We start from the raw sequence: 19,713 nt of genomic DNA on the forward strand, positions 1-19,713 counted from the left end.
TGATCATGTGTTAGGTTTAAATTTTTTTAAAAGCTACCCACATTCCACTGAAGTTATAATAATAAGTGGAAAATCATGAAAAATTCTCCTATAAAGCAAATAAGGTACCTTGAATTTATCTTTTATAAAATACATGTTTTGTTCTGTCTTCATTTGCATTGAAAAACTCCAAGATCCCTTCTGGCTCTCTACATTTATTTCCCAGTATCCATAATCTATGTTTTCCATTATATGCCTTTCAAATCTCCCAATTCACAGCCCTGCTTCCTTCACCAATAAACAATCACCCCAAATTATTTTTACCGATTTTCTGCTTGTCATATTTGTTTACTGGGTTTCATATAACTTCTTCACCTAGGCCACACAAGGGGGCTCTTATATAGGAACGATGGATCACACAGTTGAGGTGGTTTCTGCTTTTCTTTGAAATATCTCATTCCGATGCACCCCCTACTCGACCTTATCAACCCTGTAAACAAACTGCATGTTAAACATCTTCCTCCTCAAATGAGTTTTAAAAAGATGCCACCATATAACACGGTGGCCTAGCTGGGATCCTGCGACAGAAAAAAGACAGGACAGAAAAACGAATCAAATCTTAATAAAATAGGGAGCGAATTATTTTTTTAAAGGATTGGGGAGAGCCAAACAAAACTTTTTATTCTAATCCTATATCAGCATTCTCAAACAATTAAAAACACCTAAAACCTCTTGAGATGGTGGAAATGGTATCTTAATTGTGGTAGTAGTTATTTAGCTGCATTTGAGAGAATTCATAAAACTGTACATCGAGAAAGGATAGTTTAACTGTGTGGAAACTGTATCTCAATAAACTATGTTCAGAAACCAAGACAAAACAGACCTAGCTGCCTGGACTTCCACTTCTAAAAGTGAGCCAACAGCAGCGGTCAACCCCCGTCAGGAGGAACGTGGAGCAGTCCTGGGCCTGGAGCAGTGGCTACGAAAAACACTGTGAGCCTGTAGCAAAGCACCTGGCGAGAAGGGGTCACTTCTTGCACTTCAGAAGAGGGCAGCCCTTCCTCCCCAGCAGCTCACATACAGTACCACTAAGAGCTAAGAGGTGGCCGGAGAAGGGTTTTTGTAACATAGAGAAAGCAAGACACATCTGTGCCTTTGCATATTGTATCTTATGTACACCTTCTTCTCATACAGCTGTTTTGTGTATAACAAAGCATTACTTCTTAGTTTTCCACAATGACTTGCCCAGAGGAAAAATGTACCACCTGAGTGGCACCAACACATCTCCTTAAAAACTTACTTAACATCCACATAACTCAAGAGGAATTATTGCATTTTTAAAAGGCAAAGAAAAGCTTGTAACTAATTCATCCCTAAAATCTCCCAACAGATCTTCTGTGGCAATCACACTGTACTGCCATATAAGATGCAAGAACCTTTGGCCTTTCTATGACATGACCTACATTCCCTAGAGCAAGATTATCAAGGATTTCGAGATGGGTACAGAATATATGCACTTGTGTGACTGCACAGGATTTTGTAACACATACAGGGAAATCTCAGAAAAATAAGCATGGGTGTCGTGGAGTTCATTCAAATGGCCTATAAGATAAGTAGCTGGTAAGAGCTTTCCCGTAAGGAAAACCTCAATTTTAAAAGCACAAGTCCACTTGAATACCATTATAAACTGTGATACTTTAAGATGAGAAAATTATAGGAGAATACATATGAAATTTCCATTGATGGGAAAGAGAAATCAGCAGGTGGTGATTTTAAAACAAAGTAAATCCACTTCTATTTTCCACTCTCTTCCCTCAGACACAGGGGGCATTTCTATAGCAAAGATCAAAATTATCAGGACTCTATATTCAACAAATATCTTTGAATTGCTAGGAGGCTTCAGTACTATAAAAATTAAGATGGTAAAGTCTTACTTTACAAATATTATTTTCAATAATTAGAATTTTGTTGAGCTGTATTTTCTTTGGAGACAAGACGCTAAAGTTTTACCCAGATTCACCACTTACTACTGATGAGATCTGGGGACAATTAACTTAATTACTTTGTTCCATCTGTATAACACGTATTACAGATAGGCTTAGATGAGACCCCATACACCAAACTGCCCCAATGATACTCTCCCTCTCCCTTCCCCTAAGCTGAGGTTGGTAGAACCACGGGTTACCACACATTACTGTAAGTCTATCTACAGTGCTTTCTAACACGATTAGACTGAACCACTTAAAGAAAAGGATCATGCCACGCATATCTTTCTTTCCTAAGTGATAATCATAGCTCTGGTCACAAAAAGGTACATGATAAATATTTGATAGATACATGAATAAACGAGGTGATTCAATAAATTCCCAGACCTTATCCACACCGGTCAAACACAGTCAAACTAAGTTATTAGGCTACTGGACTGCAGAGGGTGATTCAGGCTCATCCATAAGCCATGAAGCAGGAAAAGGGTCACACAAAGATTCGTGACTCGTAAATAACCCCTGAAGGTATTTTTAAATGTAATCAACTTCCCATGTTTCTGAGGTGAGTCCCCCAGATCTTGACTCTTGGTTTTTCTATTTTTGGACCAGCTTGCAATCATTTGACTCCTCTTCAGTGCGTTTAAGGCAGCGAGATGGAATTGGAAGAGGAGCTACAGGTTTAGGACGGAGGCTCCCCGCTCCCAATCCAATCCCCAAGGTATCTTAAGAAACGCTATGACAAGAAGGCAAAACAAAACCAGCACAAAGCAAAGCCAAAAAAATCACTGTGGTCCAGTAGGCTTTAACATAGAATTTAAGATATATACACACCTGGAACTTCCCAACAAAATCCATAAATGTTGGGCCATGAATCCCCTCCAAACATGTTAGTTTCTATGAAATAGATTTGAAATCAAACCTGTTAAATGGCTGAAGAATCAGCTACAAGCCACTGCCTGCAGGACACACCTAAAAGAATGGAAGATCTGAAAGACGAAGGCTCTTTCTCCTGCTCCAGGCTGGGCATGGCTTACATGGGAACTAGAAAACTGGCTGCGAATGAGAACTATAATCTTTTTGGAACAATAGGTCATGACGAGCTTCCTTAATGCCAAAATAAGTGTTTAAAAGTGACTTGTGCTAACCAAAAGAAAGAGTAAAGGGCATATATATTTACTCTGGCTCGAATACAACATTTTTGAATACATCTAGCAGTGCCAAAAGTCAGAACCCTTTACTTCATGGATCTTAAACCTGGGACCCTTTCCACAAAATGTCTGTATTTCCTAGGAATGATATCTAAAATTTGCTCATATTAGTATCTAACCAGCTCAGTTATCTGTACCTTGTGACCTCCAAAAGGCTGCTCTGAGATGGTAGACTGATCTTAAGACTGATCAGAAATTGACAGCCCTGGCTGGTGTGGCTCAGTGGATTGAGCATGGGCCTGCGAACAGGATGATCACGGTTCGATTCCCAGTCAGGGCACATGCCTGGGTTGCAGGTCGGTTCCCTGCAGGCCAACTCCCAGCAGGGGACCCACGAAAGGCAACCATACATTGATGTTTCTCTCCCTCTCTCCTTCCCCTCTAAAGATAAATAAATAAAATCTTAAAAAAAAAAAAAGAAATTGACAGGAGAGAAGACATCTATTGATAAGGAACGGCACATACAAACTTCACAGTTCACATAGTAAAAATACGGCAATTGTTATTCCTTACTAACTTTGTGGTACATACACCTAACCTCAGACATCAAACATACAGGGACTTATAATTTAGAAGCATAAAGCTCATTTTGTGGAACACATAACAAGAACTATGACCTAAAGCACACTGAACTATCCTAACACTCTACCTGTCCCTACCAGTGGCCACCATGGCCATTTGAAATCAAAGATAAAAAAAAATCCCTTAAGGATCTGTCATTTATGGAAAATGCAAATTCATAATCTTCCCTTCAACCTGCTGAGTCTGGTGATTGCCTGTCAGCTGTCTTGCCACCTGCTTGCCCTTTGGAGTGCTTGAGCAAGCATAGGTTCATTTTACAATGAAATGGATTAGCAAATAATTTGTGTTAATCTGGGTGGGTACTAGAATGGAGAATAGCAAATGGATAAAACTAATCCTCACACAGAAAAAAAAATCTATCTTTTAGTATCTCCAATGCTCAGTGCCTGACCCAGGTAATTTACTTGGAAAAGGCTTTGATTTTGTATCAAAAATCTTGCAATAAGCCAAGTGAAAGTAGTATTTTTACAGGAATTATACTTCCAATCCAAGATCAACAAGCCATTCCAAATCAGACTTAAGAAATAACATTACATAATAGGCATTTAAGAGCTATTGTTTTACAGTAACAAAGGCTTCATTTACCCTATTCCCTAGAGTGCTCTATTCAGCGAGCAGTTTTTCCCATGACAAACATACTTTTTTCCCTTAACCCCTCCATACATCTATAAAAGGAAAACATTTAATAATTATAGATTCTAATTTAAAGATACCCATCATATAACATTTTAAACAGATATGAATGTTAAAGGGACATAGGTGATTTTTATGCAAGTTACAAGTTCAGTGATTTTCTTTAGGTTCAGCAGCTAAGGAATCTGACAGTGGCTAGGTGATATTCTAATGGAGACTCCAAGAGAAAAATGCAGAAAGGTCAAAGATAGGGTCCTGAGACATCACCATGCACTGTAAATGTTTAAAATTTGAAGGGAAGAGTGGGGGGCTGGGGCCAGGGTGGGCCAGGATGGGGGCAAAGGGCAGAAAACTGTACTTGAACAATTAAATTTTTTTAAAAAAATAATAAAATAAGTATTTCCTGGGGGGGGGGGGCAGGGGACTCAAAAAAAGCACAGCAAAGAGAGCTTCACTCATTCTCCAAAATGAGGCTGCCGACTCCCGTCAGTTTCCTTCCCTCTGTGATCCGGTGACCCTAGGAGACCCCAGAAAATTTCATTAGTTCTTCATTCTCTCCACCCAGGTGACTCACTCAGAACACTTCCTGCCAGGTGAGACAGTTTCCAGGGACACGGAAGTGGTTCTTACCTGTGAAGACCTAAAAGCTTACTGGAGAACTTCAGAATGCACATGGTGGTTGGCCTACCACACATCATGACCTGGACTGTGCCCTTGGCTTTTGCCTACAGTTACAGTCTCCTAAGGGACCCCAAACTCTAATGAAACCAAAGTCACTGATAAATGTCAAACCACAAAATCAGCAGAAGTAGAAAGTCCCAGGGTTCTATAATAAAAGTGAGCAATGGGGGAACTTAAGATAACAGATAATCATTAATGACAGTCTATTCTTTCTACCAGTCTATTTTACCTTCAAAAGCAGATCAAAGTCTAAATTCCCTCCTTGGGCCATTTTTCTTTAAAACAAAACAATGTGATGCTTCAGTTTGATATCAGAATAATTACCTTCTCTAATAAGCATGTCCAACAGCTATTAGTGTAGCTAAAACTCCCACAGGTCCTCTCATTTTGTTAATCAGGTTTAAGGTCAACATTTTTAGAATTTACAGCCAAGTTCACAAGGGAACTTTCCTAATTACCAAGATAGAGAAAAAGAAAATAAAGCACCAGAACTACAAGTATTAACAACAATATGAACTCTTAGAGATCACTCTAGTTATATAATGTGCCCCTTATCACACAAACCAAATTTGCTACATATAGCCAAGACTTCTGCTGATGGAGATTGACTTTGCCTTTAATAAATGGCTTTACTCACACCCTGGGCTTACTTTCATCCAGGTAGCCCCAGGACCATTTTAATATCTTGTCTCTACTACTTAACTTTCCAAAGGATTATTACACAGTTACCATGATGTCACTCCCAAATGACTAGGTTATATGTAGTAAAGACAGCTCAGATTAATAGACCTTAGTGGGTGCTCACCCACACTGGAGATGGGTGTGTATGGGGGAGCTGGTGGATTAGGGTCACCAGTCTCAACCTCCCTAAGAAACCAGCCTATTTCTACTTCGACCAACACAAGGAGGTTATCTCCCAAATTATTCAGGATGAGTCCCATGCCAAGTTTCTCCTGTACGGGCCACCTTCGTCTCTACAAAGGGACTCATGTGATTTCTCAACACTGACATGTTAGTTTCAGTCCAGAAGGCAGACAGTCTCTGTCTTAAGGCCACAAATTCCTCTGTTTCAAATACATTACTTAGGGTTCTGATAACAGGGTAGATGTGTAAGGGAAGCAAACAAAGCCGTAAAGGCACAGAATGTCCTAGCCCCTCGCAGTGAACTCACTTAAGCACACCGCTGCTCCCAGTGCTGGCCAGTTAGAGCAAGGGGTACCTCCTGCCTGCCCATGGAGCAGAGGCGCCATGTTTTTCTAACAAAATTCTTTCGAAATCTCCTTTTTGCACTCTCACCTCTCCTTCTTTATCTGTATCTCTCATTAATTTCCTCCTCCCTCCATTTCTGCCTCCCCGTCCCCTACAGAAGACCTACACAGTCAAGGGACAAAACAAACTATCTGTAATCTCTTGCAAACTACACACGACAGGCTAAAAGCGACATGTCCAAATTGTGCATTTGCCTGCTCACGGCCTTTGCACGTGGTTAAGCGTTAATGGTGCATGGAGCACACCGCCTGAGAACACGTGTCTCTGCGGTGGGCCAGCCAGGCTCCCCACAGAACTCACGCGGTGATTGCTGTGGCAGCTCTTGGCCTGGGGTTTCATCCAGTTCTTCCAGAGGAGTTTCCCTGACTAAGTTCAGGAGAGAGGATTCACGAGTGACAGCTCATGGAGTATTACGAATGCCACAGCCAACTATGACAGAAGGATTGGAGGGCGAGCCCAGCAGTGACAGACAGCCTGTCCTGCCCATGGAAAGTACAGTCTAGGACATGAAAAAAGGAAAAGGATGAAAGGAAGCAGTTATGAAACAGGCCTGGGCAAAGCAGGCTCCGAAAATGGGCAGAGCAGCTCAGGGAGGGGCCCAGCCTGCAGGTCAGGCTTGGAGGGAGTAAGAGCAGCAGCAGCGCGGGCTGCAGGGCTCCAGCCACCTGCGGAAGAGGCGAGGAGGACAGGCAGGGCACACTTCCCAGGCTCAGGAGGAGACAGAGTGGCGGAGGGTGGAGGCTAGAGCCGCTCAGGGCCAGGCCTTTAAAGAAAGAGAAACTTCGATTGTAAACATGTTAGAAAGCAGGTCCTCATAAGGCTGTGGAAACAATTTGAGCTCCCAGAGAGGAGGTGAAAAGGAAACTGTCACAGCCTATTTGGGCCATGAGGCAAAGTGAGCAACAATGAGTAAGGGGATATGATTCAGAGAAGAGGGCTGACAGGCCAGCTGTGAGTATGCAGAGGCTAGGGGACACAAGGATGTGTCAGCGCCGTATTAGACTACCCACAGAGAGTGGTTACCACCCAAGGTCTCCAATTCCTCACCTTGCTACTGTTTTCTGGCTGGTCACCTCCCTACGCCCACCCAACCCCACCGCTTTGCTGCTGGTGTTCATGCCTTCCCCGTTGTTGTCAGCTACAACGCCCAGGTTCCTTCCAGCTCTCTGTGGAGTGACAGTGTTGACCATTCTCTGAATCCCTGTGAGAGCTCACTGCTGGCTTCCTTCCTTCTCACAGGACTCTTCTCCCAGTCACCTTTTCTGTACCTGTCTGCCTTTCTGCTCATTCCTTAAATGCAGTGGCCTCTCTAGTTCTCCCACAGATTCATCTAAGGTGTTTCTCAGACAGTCCCAGGGATGACTCCCAAGACTGTTATTTCTGGCCCAACCTCCCTAAGTCCCCTGGACCTACACATCCAACAGCCTGCCTGGGACTCGCTCTTTCCTGCCTCAGAGCCTTTACCATTCTCAGACGCCTGCCCCCCAAACTCTTCCTTCAGTTGGCTCTTTCTTGTCCTTTCAGTCTCCCCTTAAATATTACCTCCTCAAAAGACCTTCCCTGACTACATTATCTAAAGCAGCCGCCCACACCATCAGTTCTGAGCTTACCTTTGGAATAGTGACCACCATTTGACAATGGACTGACTCAGATGCTTGTCCCTTGGTGTGACCCAAGCACTCTCTGTCCTGTTCACCATTATATCCCTTGCCCAGCACTGGACATGGGTGCTGCAGATACTGTCTGAAGGAAGGAATCAACGCGCCACGGTAATCAGCTCACGACAGATGCTCAGTAAATGTGGATTAACTGAGCTTCTCAGGGTGCAGGGGGTGAGAACACATCCCCATGTCTTCCCCTCCCCCACTTTCACATGTACAGGTGGTTCCTCCATCTCCCAGGCTCCTCAAGTCAACAACCCCAGGGCCAGTGTGAAATGTTTCCCTATCCCTTAAAGCCAATGGCTTACCAGCTTCTATCAATTTCATATCCTTAGTATCTCTCAAAGGCATACTCTCACCACATTTTTGCTCAGGCCTGCTAGAGCCCTTACATAGCTACTGCAATAACTTGTTAACTGGTTTCTAGGTCTCACCTTCCACTCCCAGACCAAGCTCCCACAAATGCCACCATCTCTCTCCCACGGGATACGTGCCGCCAAAGTGAGCACTCTCTCTCGCCACTGGGTGATGGCCAAGCTCCCACACATACCAGGTGCCTCAACGCTCCCCCTCAGCCTCATCACCCACTACTCATCTCCTTGTTGTGATGAGAGTAAAAATATTAATAACTGGAATTTGAGAGCTTTTATGTGTCAGTCATTGAATTAGGCAGTGATGCCTATGGACACATTTGAATCTTCACAATGATCTTATAAGTAACTGACTTGTCCCTGTGTTATAGAAGGAACAGCTGAAGTCCAAAGACATTCACTTACCCAGTATCACTCAAACCCAGGTAAACTGGCTTCAGATCAAACCTCTTAACCACTGTGCTATATTATATCACCTCTTCCAACACCTTGCTTCAGCAAGATTCAGTTATGCTTCTGGTTCTTTACGCTCCAGCGATACTGTTAAGTCTCTTGAACTCTGTGATGCCGAGGCCACTACGCCTTTGTACACACCACTTCTTTTGCCCCTTGGGAAGACCCTTTCTTCTGTCTGATGAAGACCAACCCATCCTCCTAAATCTCCCTGAGGTGTTCGCTAGGTTTTCTATGTGGTATGTGTCCTAGCTCCTTGAGACCAAAGCCACTCTCACCTACTGAACACTCCTATGGCTTATGTGTACCTTGTAAATACTTCTCTGCACCCTAGTTTGCAATGATTCATGGGCATATCTTCACTGAAGGCAAGCCTAGGGCTTTCAGCTTTGGGTCACAGAGCCCAGGCACACAAGAGACACTCAATAAACAAGGACTTAACTGGGCTTCCCATCGAAGGTGAGTACAAGTTCGCTAATATCTGACATGTCAGGTCAGGAGAGAAGTATATTTTTCATACTTTTAAAAAACCTACATGTGTGAGCAGAACAAAAGAAAAACTCACCAAACACCACAGTTGTTTCTGAAGGGAAAACGCAGTATACGTAAAATTTTGACACATTCTGACAACTACAGCAGTTACTTGAAGATCCTTGAATGTACCTTCTGTTCATAGCAACTGCTGAGTAATGTGAATTCAGGGGTGGGAAAAGGGGAGGGGAGACGTTTGTCCCAAGGGTTCTCAGAAAAATATAAAAATATTTCTGAAGACACACTCAAAGTTATTTACTGAGTCACACGCTGCCCACAGGTGCTGGTTTAGATCATTGAGGTTTGGAGATTATCACTTAAACCCAATGAAAACATGACAGATTTCTGACCACTGAAATAAAAAATCTAGCATCTTCTAGATCCACTAGCATGTGCTTTAACAAAAGTAAAGGTGAACCTCAAAACTGAGTAGCAACGTCTAGAAAGCAATGGGAGCCCTTCTTTACACTGTGACATGGAGCTGTAGGTAAAATAAACTTGATTGCTTCCCCACCAGGTTTCTAATCTAACAAGCAAAGGAAAGATGTGGTCAATATGAGTGTTAACACAAAGCAGGCAAACTCATTTCTACTCTAAGATGTGACGGGTTCTTCAAGTGGATGGAATATCCACAGACCGATGAAGTCGGCAGTCCCTGAAGCATGTAATTATTACTTCAGTTTAAGGTTGGCATAATCTGTCCACTCAGCCTAGATTTCTGTCCTTCAAAGCAGCAGGTCTTCACTAGTTGTACGGAGACTGCCTTGACGAAATATGAGAGAGGGAGAGAAGTGCAAAGCCCGTCATAAAAAAAGAAACTGTTTCCAACGGAACACAGAAGATTTACACCAAGACAGCAGGCAAAGTCAATATCCATCCGGACCACCCAATGTCTGCCAAGGTCAAGGAAGAAAATGATGATGGAAACATGATACCATTTTTGGGACTCAGCACAAGGGGCCCAGGCTTTCACTTCATCAGTGCTGTGTAAGAGTCTAGGCCTGGGAGTAAGTCTCTAGGCCTCTTTTCCCAAGAATCCAGGGAGTAACAGGCCTAGGTAGGGCTGAGTTGGAAGGGAAACCTTTAAAGTCTTCCTGTGAGAGGAGAAACCCACAAACCAGTGTCATGCTGCACTGGCAAGGCAAATGTGACGTGCCAAAGCAAGGTCTGCCCTAAGGACAGCTTCTCCCATAATTCAGATTTAAAGATAGAGTCTGAAGCTATTCACCTCTCTTTCTTTTGTCTAACTGGTACACACATCCTATCCCTTAGAGCCCTAAGGTGCTCATTCACAGGCTCAAAGACAGATTTTACTCTTTCATAGACCTAAGAAGCTGATATTAAAGGTTAAAATGAAGTTTTCTGAATTACAATGTTAGTAAGAGTTAAGTTACTGGGATAAAATATGCAAAATGAATAAAAGTCAGTGAATGTGCAGAAAAGAAGGTAGGCTTGGGAAGGAGCGATGTTCCGAGGATTAAAGCAATTCCAGCTGAGGGCAAGGCATCCTCACCCAGACACTGAGCACGCCCTCAGTGAGGGACATCGTGGGATCCGAGAGGTCTTCCTGAAAGGACAGCATCAGGGGATCTGACCAGCCACATAAGGATCAGGGTTAATGTGGGCCTTGGTGGAGGAGACAGGATCTAGAGCAGTTATGCGAGGTCACAGAAGGGGAAGAGTCACGCTGTAAGCATATACTCCTTGTCCTCAGGGGAAGGTCACTGGCCAGAACTGATCACTGTATAATGAGAGAACGCAACAGTTACGCACACTGCCCTGGGGACAAGGATGGCTGCCCTTCATCTGCCTGAATTTACATAACAAATACAAAGTGATGCTGGCCTTTTGAGACCAACAATAAGCCGAGGTATGTACAGATGATCTTCAGGATGCATACTTTCAACTCTGTGAATCCTGAAGTCCCCAGTAACAAACAGGCTGTGACAAGCACTACTGTCAGAAGGTAGAAAAGAAAACCCTCCTTCCTTGGTTTCACTCAACTGAAGATATGGGGCCTGGACTTGGGGAGTGGAGTCGGCCACCTGCCCCTTACTCTCCAGTTTTGCTGGGAAGAACCTAGGTTGCCTTAGAACCTAGGCCCTCTGCCAGTGTGAGCTTCTGAATTGGAGTGTTCTGGGCTGGAGAGATACTGGCCTAAGGCTGAGGTCAGGCCAGCCTGAGAATTCATCACGCATTCGACTCTCTCAATAATACTATCAACAGGTAGGTAAGGGAAAGAAAGGCGCCAACTGCCTTTCAGGTTTAGACACACAGGTGCGATGCCAGTGCAGACTTACCTCCACAAGAACTGGCTCCAGGTGAGAGGAGAGGCTGCCTGGCAGCCAGGACTACGCCACTCACACATATTCAAGGCCTCCTGACCAACCGAAGAGGGAAGAAGTTATAAGATTTACTGCCTGGAGGAGCAGCGGCCTTGTTCATGTAGAGCATGCATCCCTTTGACTGATTTGTTCGCATGGATGACACAGCTTGAACAAAAAAGGCCGATACCAAAGAGTGTCTCCGAAGATACACAGAGCGAAAAAAACAGAGCCACTTATTTAAAAGGCACAACTTTAGAATGTAGCATGGTTTGGTGGTACCAGCACTGTTCAAGTCACATTAAAAGGTAATTATGACCTAAATCTCTCTCTCACACACACACAAAAACACACACACTTGTGTTTGCTTGATCTATGTATATATGCGAATGTATAAATAGGGTATATGTGAGTATGCCAGGATGCCTCTGAAATGTAAGAAATACCAGGGGAAATTTAAAAAAAAAAAACACTACTAAGTTCTCCCAAGTATTATTATGTGACCAAAAGTTACAGGTGTAACCAAAAAGAAGGGGCCATTTTTTTTCTGTGTTCTTTAAACACTGCAGTACATAGATTATGAAGCTCCAAATCTGATAGCCTGCATCCTGTTTATTTGACTGCACGGTTGCTCTCATGCATGTTCACGTGAATGTGCAAGGCAAGTTTTGAAGAAAAACAAAGAGTCTGTACTTCCACAATTCAGAGGGTGTGCGCCTCAAAAACCCCAATGCCCCTTTCTGTGCTGGACACGAACCTGGAGAGAGAAGCGACTCCTTTAAAATCATGTTCTCTCAGCCCAGTGTCAGCAACTCACTCTAAATTGCCTTTCACGTGTGGCATGAGCTTTGACTTAATTTTAAGTCCTTTTTCTGCCCACCTATCCTGTCAACCATTGGTTACCAAATGAAAAGGCCAGCTCCGTATTAGAAACAAATGTCAGAAGCCAGTGGGGGGAAAAAATGGCAAAGTTATGTAGACCTGGCTCTTTAAGCAGACAATTCAAACCAGGATAACTTGAACTATCTTTGTATGGTAGTACATCTGCATCTTATAAAGGTCACATATTTAATAGAGGGGACATCTGAAAGGCTCTACAAAGAGAAGCAGAAGCCCTGACGTCTGGGTGAATGAAATGGATAAAAAGGATCGGATCAAACAGACAAACCGAGACAAAGTAGCTCCTCCCCCGCCCCCTTTCTCTGCCCACCACTCGCAATTCAACCTCGCATTATCCGCATTTCAAAAGAATAAGCCTCAGAAGCACATTCATCAGGATTCCCCGGGGAAATCCACACAGGGGAGAGAACTCCTGAAACAGTGTCCTCCTGGCAAGCCATAAACTTTTCAAACTGTCACCTAATCAGCAAAACCCCTGTGTCTAAGGCAGCTTACACCGTCCCGCTGCCTCCCAAGTCAACGCTTTCCCCTTTCCAGGCAAAGGGGCCCCGCGTTTTTACCTTTGTGTTCGCCGCAGCCTGTTCCCACTCCTCAAATGAGGCAAAGTAAAGTTTGAAAGCACAGTCCAAAAATTGGGGTCAGACATATCCATTCCTTTCTCTCTTCAGTTCACTGCGGGTTCAAGGCCATAAGACCAAAATGGAGAGAAGTGGGGGAAATAATCCCGATTATCTGCTCACTCCCTGCAGAGGAAGCGTGCTGCGACTGTGATCTGGAGAACAAGTTGGAGTAGGTGTGAGAAGCACCCGTCCCAGCCTTTCATTAGCACACAGCCATTCCTGCGGGGTCGGGAAACTTGTTTCCTGCCGGGTTTGCCCTCTCCCGGCCAGCCTCCGCCAGCTACAAACAGTAATTACAAGAGTTGGGCCGCGCGTCCTGCTCAAAACGCTGTCTGGGTGCGATCCGGTCCAGGGCACTTTGTCATCCCTTTGGCAGATACCATTCGCAGCTCCGGGGGGTGGGGGAAGACGACTATTTTAAGTCTTCGGTTCCGGGAGGCTCTTGCCTATCAGCAAACCATTCAACATCCGAACATGCCCAGTGCCGAGTTTCCTTTTGGTATCTACATACAAGGAAAAGAATTTCCTTGAAAAAGCTCCCCTTCTGCTCCCCCTCCCTCAAGAAAGGGAAATGTAAAAGCACTTTCACAAAACTGGCCTGTTGGCGGACTTGCTCGGGACACCTTTGTGTCGCCTCCCAGCTCCGCACTGAACCGGCGCGGGCTTGGCGGGGAACGGGCGCGGGCTTCGAGGGTGGGGGGCCTTCTCCAGCCCGACACCCCCCGGGAGGAGCGCGGCCTCACGGGAACGGGGGCGCGCGGGCGCGCTGTGACTTGGGAGGGAGCCGGGGGAACCCAGCCCAAGGAATTGGGACACTAGAGCATCTTCCACCTCGGCGGCACCCCCGGCCCAAAGCCCCAAATGGATCATTCTCCCCAAATAAATAAATAAACAAACCAGCCGCCGCTCCCCCAAGCAAAGGGGTGAAGTGCGCTGCGCACACCTGATGGCTAACCCGTGACTCACTGCGGATGGATCACCACTGAGACACCACGAGGAAGTCAGGCCTGCCCCGCCAAGACGCTGGGTGCTGGGCAGGGAAATCACGCCGTGGGCTGCGACGCACACCCTGGTAAACTAAATTTATGAGTTACATGCATTTGATGAATTGCCACAGAGCACACCTGTTTGGCTTCAAACGGCAAGGCCTTATTTAGAAAATGTTCTGCCACCATGATTAAAGACACGACCTGCATTTATTTCACAAATGCAGGAATCATTTTCCTTCCAAGTGCCTTGGAGTTTAAATGGAAGGAATGAAGGGGAGGTTGAATCAATGTCATTGTCACTCGTTTTGAAGAAGGGCACGTTTCCAAGTAGATCCTGAAACTGACCAATGCTTATGTGAAAGCATATAAAGAAAAAATGGAATTTAGTTGTCTTGAATCTGATGCAATATGGCAAGAGACGCTAATATTTTTTTAATTAAGCAAAAATAACTTGTAAAAAACAGCTCAATTCACCCACTAAGTACTAGGAACAAACTTGCTGACAGCAATAAGAGGGTTAAGAGAAGGGGGCGGGGGACATCTTCAGTGACAAGGAAGGAGGGTAAACAAGGGACAGGAGTTCTCTTTGGGATCAACTTTATCTAACTGTTGTAATCGACAGAAGTATTTCTGCCTCAGGGACTCGAAGGATGAGGGTACAGGGCCTCTTGTACAGGGCTGTCTTGTGCATTAGCTCCTCAAATTCCTACCGAAGATCCTCAAAGTCCACAAAATTAGACAAAGAAGCCAATATTTTCTCAATTTTACAAGACATAAAATATACTTTACCAGATACTTTTGGGCTTGGTCCACTATTTTCCCCCCATACTAAGCCCTCTCTCCATAGTAGAAATGTTTTCACGTATTTTAAAAGTTTGTTTTAAAGGCTGGCACGAAGGTAGTGCCCACGTTCCAGCCGAGTTCCCCAACCGCAGCACTACTGACGTGTTAGGCTGGGTAGTTCCGTGAGAGCTGTCTCGGGCATCGGAGTGTGTTCAGCAGCATCCCTGACTTCTACGCTAGGTTTCAGCTTTGACAATCAAAAATGTCTCCAGACATTGCCAAATGTTCCTGGGGCGGGGCCGGCAGTAAAATTATCCCTGGTTGAGAACCACTAATCTAGAGAAAAGCTCCCTCTGAGAAAGGTGGCGAAGGGCATTGCTTAAGAGCAAAAATCTTGGGTTTGAATTCTGGACCCAATCATCACTGAGATGTTAGGCAAATCACTTACCCTCTGCCCATTTTTCCCCTTTTTATGGGGTCCAGGATAGCGCCAATCTTTAAGAGGCTGGCCTATGTAAATGAAATGACACACGTAAGCCCCTTCGAGCAGAATCTAGAGCACACTTCACGTAAACATCGGCACTGTGCAGAAGCTAAAAGAATAACGTGCTAAGAGATGGTAGACTGGGACAAGGCCACCCCACACCACATCACACCCCCTATTTTCATGGTGCTTTGAACATTCCTCTACCAAGCTGCTTGTCACACTGAATTATAACAGACCGTTTACTGCTATCTTCCCTTATTAGTCTGTGAGTTCCTCAGGGGTAAAATGCTGGTTTATTGATCTTTATCTTTCCAAATTCTGATGGTTCCTGATTTATACAACCATTTAATAAGTGCTTTTTGAAATGGTGGTGCTTCAGATGCTCATGTATCTATTTTTTTCTCTTTAAATGACTCCAGATTATTGGTATTATAGGTCAGTTGATTTTCTCAAACAATCTCAAATTCGTAAGAACCCCATAAGGATATTTTTAAATTCTAAAGACATTCGCTTATTGACTCACTTTTATCTACATTCTGTAACTGGAAACAGATGTGCTATCATTCTTCAGTCTTCACATGGCTCTAAGAAATGTCACAAGCAAATCCAAGGGCAACTCTCTTTGAATCCCCCCATCCCCCATCCCCAATGGTAAGCCCAGGGAATGACTTTTGTGCTCATTTTTAGGCATCCCAGTTTAGAGGGGTAATTACATGCTAGAGGCTTCCCAAAGAAAAACAATCAAGATGGTAAAAGGGGACCTGAAAGTGCGCTACATGAATTATGGGCTGAAGGAACCCTGTTGGAAGTGGAGAAGAGAAGATTCAGGGAACAAGGGACAGAGGCCCTTGAGCAGGGAAGTAACTTTTGTGGGAGAATTTCTGTGGATCCAAAGATGAAGATGGCTGACATAACAAGGGAGGACTTCCTATACGGGTGTTTGCGCAGAAAGCAGTGACGGAAGGAGATGTAGTGGGTGAGACTCAGGTTCTCGATGGTTTCAAGACCTGATGACTGTACATCCCGAATCTTGTACTCTCTAAGGAACTTCTAGAAAAGCCCATGCCTTTGGGCAGCACCCATTAAGATGACAACAGCTAAAATGGATAAATCAATGACAGAAAATATTCGTTTCTTCTCTTGACTGAATGGTCATATATCCTGGCCCGTGGTCAACAGATGTATTACTATCTCCACCCTGGACATTTTGGGGAATCCATTGTGCGGATTTTCCAAGGGGATGGGTAAGGACGTGAGTATTTTTAACTACATAACTTTGTATGATTTTTACAGCTAAAAAGCTTGGGAGAGTTTGGGTTGTATCCAAAATGAAAAAAAAATAGGTAAAGTAATGAGGACCCAGAAATGAGCTAGTTAATACAGTGAAAGTGGCTGATACATTTCCACACTCATTTAAGATAAGAGTAGGCGTGACACTAAATTGTAACTTGTCTTCTAACCTGTTTGACTTGATTTGGGAACCTATGATTCAGAAGGTAATGCGTCAGTAAACACAAGAATTAAAATTGTCAGAACAACTGACATTTTCCTACAGATACAATAATTACACTGACAGAAACTAGAGTATAGTTTAGTTGCAATTGGGGTAAAACTCTGGCTACAGAACTAAGAGGGAATTGAGATTATTGGAAATTCTTAAGTCTCATCGAGGTCAATATACAGACACGGCAGGATTTTCTACTTATTACACAACAACTAAGCCTACACAGCAGTGGACAAACTTTGTGATACAGGATGCTCGTTCATTTGATCAGGATGTTATTATCTGATGTTGTTTTATGAGAAAGGTATATAAGATTGGAAAATAAGCTTGCACACTACTAAAATACGAGCTTAGGACTCATTGTGTATTTCAGAAATGATCAAATTCTTTACTACTTACCCCCCGCCCCTCACATATAAAAAAAATATGGTCCTTTTACTGACTTCAGTTTTCCTCTCTACTCCTCACCCTCTGCCCCATGTTCATTCGGTAGGGTTTTCCTCCTTCCTGCACAGAACAGTGTTAAATATCCCTGGAGCTTTTCCTTGAACTTAGACACTGTGGGACACTATTTGCTGGTATAGGTGTGAGGCCTGGGAAGCTGTCAGCTCCCAACACTAACCCTCTGGTCACAAGACCATGTCCAATGAGAAAACATTAAAGAAAGCGGGGTTTATACTGAGTTTCTAACACACTCTATCTAATCTTCGCTTTGTCCGAGGATTCTGCTACAAATTAACTTTGACCTCTATCCACCGCATCTTCAGAGCACCTAGAGGAGACTGTCTCCCCAAAGCTGTCCACATCTACAGGTCTACTGTGGTCACCTTCCAAATGTTGTCTTGAGAGTTGAAGGGTAGGAGCGCAAATACCAAACTGCCCAGCTTAAATGACAATTCTTGTAATCACTGCACATCCTGAAAAATCAAGTGTAAAGACTGGGCTAGGAATGTGAAGAAAGTTGCACCAATAGGAGCGGGTTGAACGAAAACTCTTCTGGTGAGGTTAAACACTTTTTTAGTTTTTCTCACATTACTACAATACAAAGGAAGATAAGAAGATACATAAAAACGAACTTGTAGGGGTAGATCTGAAATCCAGAAACCAAGAAATGGATAAGAAGTAAGGCTAGCTCATCCTTGGAATACTAAAAATATTTTTAAACAACATTACAACTTAGGTTAAGATTTCTAAATTGTATAGATAAAAAAAAGAGAACAGTAAAAATGATTTCTATCTCTTTGTAGGTTCAACAGAGAACTACCTTATCCCCCAAACGCAGGTTGAAGGATAAGGTCCAACACAGGAAAGGACAGGCAAAGGGCTGGCCAAAATCGGAGGAGAATGTAACGTCTTCCTCAGGTACTCCATGGATCCCAACAGAGTCAGAGGCTCAGAAAATGTAGCAAATAATAGCTCCACAAAATCCAAGAGCAGATAGAGAGATGGGAAATGACTCATTTTTCTCCCAAAGTGCTGGCTCCTTGGCTTGTGTGGTAGAGAAGTAGCATTGAACATGCGTGTCAGCCACCACCCAGCACTTAGGGCCATGGAGGGTTTCGTAATCACTGTGTGAGCAGACTGCTCTGCACTCTAACCTCTGACTTTCAACAGGGGAGGGTCTTGGGAGAAGCCCCAGAACTTAGTCTGACAGAGTTCCACCCCTTGGAAGAGAAAATGGACAGAAAAATTGTATCATCCTTAAAGGGCCAGAGGGGTCATCCTGTAGGAAGGAGACGATGGGAGACAACCGGAGATGAATGACTCTTTCCATCTAAACCAGATGTCTGAAGGACCCATCAATTAAGCACACTGAGCCCTGGCCTCTAATAGAGTTAAGCAATCCAATTATGGAGCCCAGAGCAAGGCCTGGAGATCAGCACCCTCATCTGATAAATGGAAGGTTAACTTCTATCTTGCTTTAAGACAAACTTGTGGCCATTTACTTGACACCGCCTTCCTGTGAGGCGCCCGATCCCCACTGGGTTAGATTTTCCTCCACTGGGCTCTGCTCCTGCAGGAAAGCATCCCCCTCGTCTATCAAGTCCAAATCCCTTGGTTTGCAGATTCTTCTGCCTTGGAGGGAGAGATCCTCGAGCACAGGAGCTGTGCGTCCTTCATCTTTAAATCCTCAATGCAACCGTTAGGATGAATGTTAAGGCAAGGGAGGAAGGCTTTGCTCAGGGTTGGAAAGATACTTGATAGCAAAGTTAGGTCTAGAATCCTGATGTTTTTGAAGACACATCTATGTTTTTGTAAGATTTTTCTGTCCCTCTTTGAGTTTCATGAATCTGTTCCATTATCTATATATGGTATACCTGTGAGGCAGGTCTAGTGTCTCAGACTTCCAAATCTCAGAAAATATAGACCACACACATATAGCTGTATGTACACGTGTACATGTATATAAGTAGTTCGTAAGAAACACCAAATGTCTTTTTTATTGTAACACTGACCTTCAGTCACCAATCACTACCTATGCCTCTGTCTGGAATTAACTTCAAGGACATGGTGTTTCTTGATTCAGAAGCTGGGATCTAAGATACTCAGTTGTCATCCAGTGCCTGAGCATGAATTAACAGTACAATTATAAGAAGTGCCAATTGGGTGTAAGTGGGTCAGTGTAGTTATATTTAGCCCTGTAGTAACTGACACAAAGACCTTTCTGTAATATAGGATTAAGGTTAATTTATCAGTTCTTCTTTTCTTGGACATTTTTCCAGGTCAGACATCTTAGGTTACAGAAAATTATC

The 19,713-nt window shown here is 43.8% G+C and overlaps 1 protein-coding gene across 5 annotated transcripts in view; it reads right to left on the reverse strand.

The window, feature by feature from the left end:
• MAST4 (microtubule associated serine/threonine kinase family member 4) overlaps positions 1-19,713 on the reverse strand; it is a 539,757-nt gene that overhangs the window by 145,190 nt on the left and 374,854 nt on the right. Inside the window, exon 1 of one of the 5 annotated variants that reach the window (XM_037062831.1) lies at positions 13,138-13,884. The exons of 3 other annotated variants lie outside the window; for them this stretch is intronic. In XM_037062831.1, coding sequence (XP_036918726.1) covers positions 13,138-13,229 — 92 coding nt within the window. In that variant the 5' untranslated portion in view covers positions 13,230-13,884. Of the gene's footprint in view, positions 1-13,137; positions 13,885-19,713 lie in introns of those variants that run through there. One more of the 5 variants, XM_037062832.1, reaches the window with a different exon arrangement.

Source organism: Sturnira hondurensis, unplaced genomic scaffold (genome assembly GCF_014824575.4).
Source record: "Sturnira hondurensis isolate 20B ecotype Veracruz unplaced genomic scaffold, ASM1482457v3 Scaffold0014384, whole genome shotgun sequence".
Classification (NCBI taxonomy): domain Eukaryota; kingdom Metazoa; phylum Chordata; class Mammalia; order Chiroptera; family Phyllostomidae; genus Sturnira; species Sturnira hondurensis.